A 6000-nucleotide genomic window follows, 5' to 3' on the forward strand; every position below is an offset into this window, starting at 1 on the left:
ATGCGGAAATCGCTGGAAACTGTCAATTTTGGTTCAATTATTTCAGGAAATTTTGTAGGAATAAAAAAAAATTAATAAATGCATTTTTGGATTTTCAATTGACTTTTTGGCTATCGATTTGTTTTATTTTGCGGGAATAAAACGGAGTGTTAATATTGGAAAAATGGAATACAATATTTTAGATGAATATGAGGGAATGAATGCAATTGTATTTTATTAAAGATTTTTGGCTGAAATTTCCGACGTTTCTTGAAAATTTTAATAAACATTCTAAATTTCGGTTCAATTATCCCATGAAAATTCAAAGAAATCAGGAAAATTGAACCAAATATATTCTTGAATTCTCAATGAATCGAAATTTCTGCACAATTTGGTACTGAATATTCATGTATTAATTGAATATTCAAGTCGATCAGGGAATTTTCGTCCTCTAAATGCATTGAAATTTGGAATTTCATTGAATTCCCAATAAAATTTAAAATTTCAACGTTTCCTTTTTTCGAAATATGAAAAATCGAAATTAATTTCCTAAGTTTCTTCAATTCAAAAAATAGAACGAAGTAATATCTTACTCACCATTTCATTCATTTATTTTTATAATCCCATTAAAAATTAACGAAACTAATGAAATTTCTATTAAATGGAGTTTTTTCAATACTTTAAATAATTAATTAAAATATTTACTGATAAAATTAATTTTACAATTAAAAATCGTGATGCATGAAGAATATCACTTCAGTTTCTTAGTTTTATTCTACGATAAAACGTCCTTAAACCTTTAATTCACATGTTTCACTTGAAATTTTCAAAAAGACAATCAAAACAAAAATCAAAAACAAAACAAATTTTTAATTTTTAATTTCAACATACCAGATTTATGGCTGAAATTTCCGACACGTCTGGGAAATTTTAATGGACATTCAAAATTTCGGTTCAATTATCCCATGAAAATTCAAAGAAATCAGGAAAATTAAACCAAATATATTCTTGAATTCTCAATGAATCGGAAATTCTGCATAATTTGGTACTGAATATTCATATTTTAATTGAATATTCAAGTCGATCAGAGAATTTTTGTTCTCTAGTTGCATAAAAATTTGGAATTTCATTGACTTTCCATTAAAATTAAAAATTTCAATGTTTCCTTTTTTCAAAATGTGAAAAATCGAAATTAATTTCCTAAGTTTCTTCAATTCAAAAAATAGAACGAAGTAATATCTTACTCAATATTTCATTCATTTATTTTTATAATCCCATAAAAAATTAACGAAACTAATGAAATTTCTATAAAATTGAGTTTTTCCAATACTTTAAATAATTAATTTAAAAAATTAGTTATAAAATTAATTTTACAATTAAAAATCCTGAAGCATTAAAAATAAAAATTTAGTTTCTTTGTTTTATTTTACGATGAAACGTACTTAAACCTTTAATTCCCATTTATTACTCGACATTTTAAAAACTACAATCAAAACAAAAATCAGAAACAATCAAAATCAATTTTCAATTTTTAATTTCAACATATCCAAGTGTTTCGAAATTGCATCAAAAAAAAAAAAAAACTAATATTTCCATTCTTTGTACAGACAAAACAAATAAGACACGGCAGCAGTGACAAATGCCTCTCCATAACGGAAAGTAAACAACGTCTACTGATGGAGGAATGTTCAAACTCATCGCAGCGTCAGAAATGGTCGTTCGAGAACTACGATCCCTCAAAAATGTGATATCACCTGTCGCAGTGGCACCAATCCACGTACAATCGCCGCCCGTCCGACGCAAGGTCGAGAATCACCTACCACCGATACGCAGGCGCGAGGATTCACGTGGATTGAATCACCCCCAAAGCAGTCAAACAATTAAAAAAAAATTTATGACAAGTATTTTCTCAGTGACGACGGAACAATCGCATTGTTCCACTTGAACGAACGAAAATAACATTTCACTGCTTGCCAGGAGATGGAAATTCTCCAGCACAGAATCAAGTACTCCATCAATTCCAAGACTGTGGATATAATCCCAAGATCTACCCATGAACCAAGACTCAATGTCAAATCCATGAGAAACATTCCAATTTATTCATGGATTGAATAAATTCTGACTCATGACTTTTGTTTCTCGAGAGTTCAGAGTACTTCATATCTATCCAATGCTCATCGGAGTAACGCACATATTGAATACGAATAAATATATAATGTATATATTCCAACCGATACATTATCGGTGCAACAGAGCCCTATATTAGATATTAAATGATAGTCTTCTCGAATTGATAGTCTGAAAGGTTTTACAGTTGACTAGTAATTTGCAGGAGAGTTATGTTGAATTCAGAGTTACATTGAATTTTCAATCAAAGCATGGATAATCAGCAAGAAATTACGTTTAAATTTTAAATAAAGAAAAATTGAAGAGTGTACTCATTCGAACTTTCTTGATTTATTTTAATTTTCGTGGGATAATTGGGCTGTTTACAAGTTTAAAATTTATAGTTGCCATTGTGTTTATGGAAAAATTCAAATTTTGTCGGATGAGTTGAATTTCTCCTTCGAGTCTATAATTTTTCTTATGACTTTGGACAGTTGTTCCTTTTTGAAGCATGTTCATCGTTAAATTTTTATTTAATTTATCCAAATTCTCAAGAGAGTCACATTGCATTCAGTTTAGAGGAAGGAAAATGATTAAATTTAAAATTTTACTGAAAATTTAATAGAATTCTAACCTTTTGAGCAGCAGAAAGACGAAAATTTTTCAAATTACGTGAATTTTCAGTCAGAGCATGAATATTTTTATTTTCTTTGAATTTGAAGTGAATACAATCTTGAATTTTTGATTGGAATAATCAGTTATTCTGTTTATTAATTTTCATGAAATAATTTAACGGAAAAATTTTGTCGGTGGAATTCAATTACTCCTTTGAGTTTATAGTTTTTTCTACGACTTTGAGCAATTATTTTATTTTTTAAAGAATGTTCATCTTTAAATTTTCAGTTAATTTATAGAAATTCTCAGCCGAGTGACATTGAATTCAATTTAGAGGGAATGAAATAATTAAACTTCTCATTTTACTGAAAATTCAATGAAATTCCTAATTCTTAAGGAATAGAATGACAAGAATTTCCCAAATTATTGGAATTTTCAATTAAAACATGAATATTCACTTCTAATTCACGCTGAATTTCCAATCAAACGAGAATGTAAAAATATATTTACCTGAACTTTCCTCATTTCTATTAATTTTCATCAAATAATTGAGCTGAAATTAACAGTTTCCATCGACATTTCTGTGAAATTTCAAATTTTATCAGCCAAGCTCAACGACTCTCGAGTTAACAGTTTTTTAAGCCCCTGGAGAGATTTCTTTTTTTAAGAATGTTCATCATTAAATTTATAGAAATTCTCAGCAGTGTCATTGAATTAAATTTGGAGAGAATAAGATAATTAAATGTCACGTTTCACTGAAAATTCAATGAAATTCCGAATTAAAATAACATATTCACCTGAACTTTCCTGATTTCCGTCAATTTCCATGACCCGATTCAATTACAATTTGCATTTTCCATTGACATTTCCGACCATTTCGGACTCCCAACATTGAAATTCTCTGAAATTCTCAATGAAACAGCACTAAAATAAAAATTTCTGAGAATTGAACCGGAAATTTCAGTCAAAAAATTTGCACAGTGTATAAACTTTCCAATGCAACACAATTCCCTAAATGTACCGTAATGAATGAGCAAATGGACCGTCGACTGCATTAAAACCAACTGTACATACCCAGACGATAAAAAAAACCCTGAATTGTACGCATTTCTTCCGAGTTCAACCTAGAATTAAGCTTTTATTATTGTAGAACTATTTGACGCATTAGAGACGCTGTTGATGTGCAATTGGTCTCCCACTCTGCTGTCACTCGACGTTTCGTTTATTCCATTCATTGCCAATTAAAAAACCTTTCTCATTATCACATTCTTCGATTATTACAACCCCCGAGAAGATTGAACATTCCAAAAATAATGAATTCCCTGTTAACGATGTTTTTTCGTTAATTAAAGAAGATTTTTGTTTCATTTTTAGAGGTTTAACCGTAATTAATGAACGTTAACGAAATTTTCGGAACATTCCGATTATTCTGTACATTCGTGTAACATAACTACCCTAAAGCCAGTTTTCGTAGTGATAAGAATAAATTAGGATCAAAATTATCAGTAGGAAAAAAAAAACTGTCGAAACAATTTGAATGAAAAATTTCTACAAATGAACTTTGATTGCATCGAGTGAACTAGAGAAGATCATTAAGACAATTTACGAATTTATGAATTGACTCTTCAAGTGTGCCAATAGATATAAATCGATGCAGTCGATATTCAGAACAAAAAAGCATTTCTATTGTTACGTAAAAGCTGAAATAACATATGAAAAAAATAAGAAATATCGTACGATAAGGAGCGTGTGCTTAATTAGATTTTACGTTTATCGAGAAATGCTGACAATTCATTTTTCATGAATTACGTATTTCGTACAGTGGTACGTGTAAGAACGATGTGTGATTTAATGATAGAATGAAATTAATGGAAAATATCGTCTTCTTGAGTATTAATAAATTACAGGAATGCTTGCTCGGAGGTCACTCTTAGATTAAATTCATTTTAATTGTACTCAAACCAGCGAGATATTTCGATTAAACATACTCAGTGTATATACGAAGATTTAAGAATACTATGAGTACATATTGTATGGCATTTTCTACATTTCGTAAGCCTAGGATAGTGATGAGGAGATAAAGAGAATAATTGAAAGCGTGGGAATTACAGAATCGTTAAACGATCATCTGCATTAATGAATTAATTAATTAAAATATCAAATTGTGCCTTATTCCGTATGTATGTGAATACAATGATATCATTATCATACTTATGAAAAGAAACCTCTATATCGTGCAAGCATTTATGTTGAATAAATCGATGTTGTTTTATGTTACAAAATGTCGTACGAGTTGAATTACTTCTTTGAACGTATAATTTTCTTATGACCCTGGGGAGTTGGTTCTTTTTTAGGAATTTTTGTCATTAAAATTTCAGGGGGTTTATACTCCAGTGGAGGGGAACAGGCTCGGGAAAGACGTTGGCAATTGCTTTGTTTAGGGGGACATTATCTACTTGTCTGAGGAGTTTGGGAAGTTTTGTGGATATTTTGTATCTAATTGGCGTGCGCCAACGCGCAGACGTGAATGTTTCGATTGTCTGGACGGTGACTTGATGCCGAAGATACTCCACTTCTGGGGGTTTTTCGTGAGGGAGTCGTGCAGGAGGTTTATCTCGATGTTTTTATGCAGTTTTTGGAGACTGATTTTTGTTTGACTGAAAATATCAGGAGTTTTTGGTTGATATGATTTTTTTAATAAGAGAAGGGGGGGTTGAAGTCGTTTGGAAGTGGTGGGGGGTAATTGGGGGGCATTGGTAGGGATGAGGAAGGATAAATGTCAAGGGGACTGTTTTTTATGAAAAAAATGTGAAGAGTATTGAGTAATTGATGGGTTTCAAGGGGTCTTGATGGGAATGAAGAGGATTCAATATTTGTGGATATTTAGTGGATTTTATAATCTTGTTAGGAGTGAAAAGAATTCAATTTTTAGGTATTATTCGGTCGATTTTATAATTTTGTGAGGAATGAAGAGAATTCTATATCCAATTGGAAAAATATTGAATAATGATGGGATTTTATGGCTTGTCTGATCAGACGTTCCATATCTACTTGTTGATATTCCATGTGTGTCGATTCCCAAAACAAACGGGTTTTTAGGCTGCAATAAAATTTTTATTTTATATATTTTGGAAGGGAAATATATAAGATACTCCACTTCTGGGGGTTTTTCGTGGGGGAGTCGTGCCGGAGGTTTATCTCGATGTTTTTATGCAGTTTTTGGGGACTGATTTTTTTTGGGGGGGAAAATATCAGGAGTTTTTGATCGATATGATTTTTTTAGTAAGAGAAGGGGGGCGT

The 6000-nt window shown here is 30.8% G+C and overlaps 1 protein-coding gene across 2 annotated transcripts in view; it reads left to right on the forward strand.

Annotated features, from left to right (window-relative positions):
• Positions 1-2740, forward strand: part of LOC107045552 (putative polypeptide N-acetylgalactosaminyltransferase 9) — a 221374-nt gene extending 218634 nt beyond the window's left edge. For both annotated transcript variants that reach the window (XM_015267857.1, XM_015267865.1), the window contains one exon: positions 1587-2740. In XM_015267857.1, coding sequence (XP_015123343.1) covers positions 1587-1727 — 141 coding nt within the window. In that variant the 3' untranslated portion in view covers positions 1728-2740. The remainder of the gene's footprint in view (positions 1-1586) is intronic.
• Positions 2741-6000: the final 3260 nt, after the last annotated feature.

The sequence above is a fragment of the Diachasma alloeum genome, unplaced genomic scaffold (assembly GCF_001412515.2).
Source record: "Diachasma alloeum isolate Michigan unplaced genomic scaffold, Dall2.0 Dall_scaffold_00180, whole genome shotgun sequence".
NCBI lineage: Eukaryota > Metazoa > Arthropoda > Insecta > Hymenoptera > Braconidae > Diachasma > Diachasma alloeum.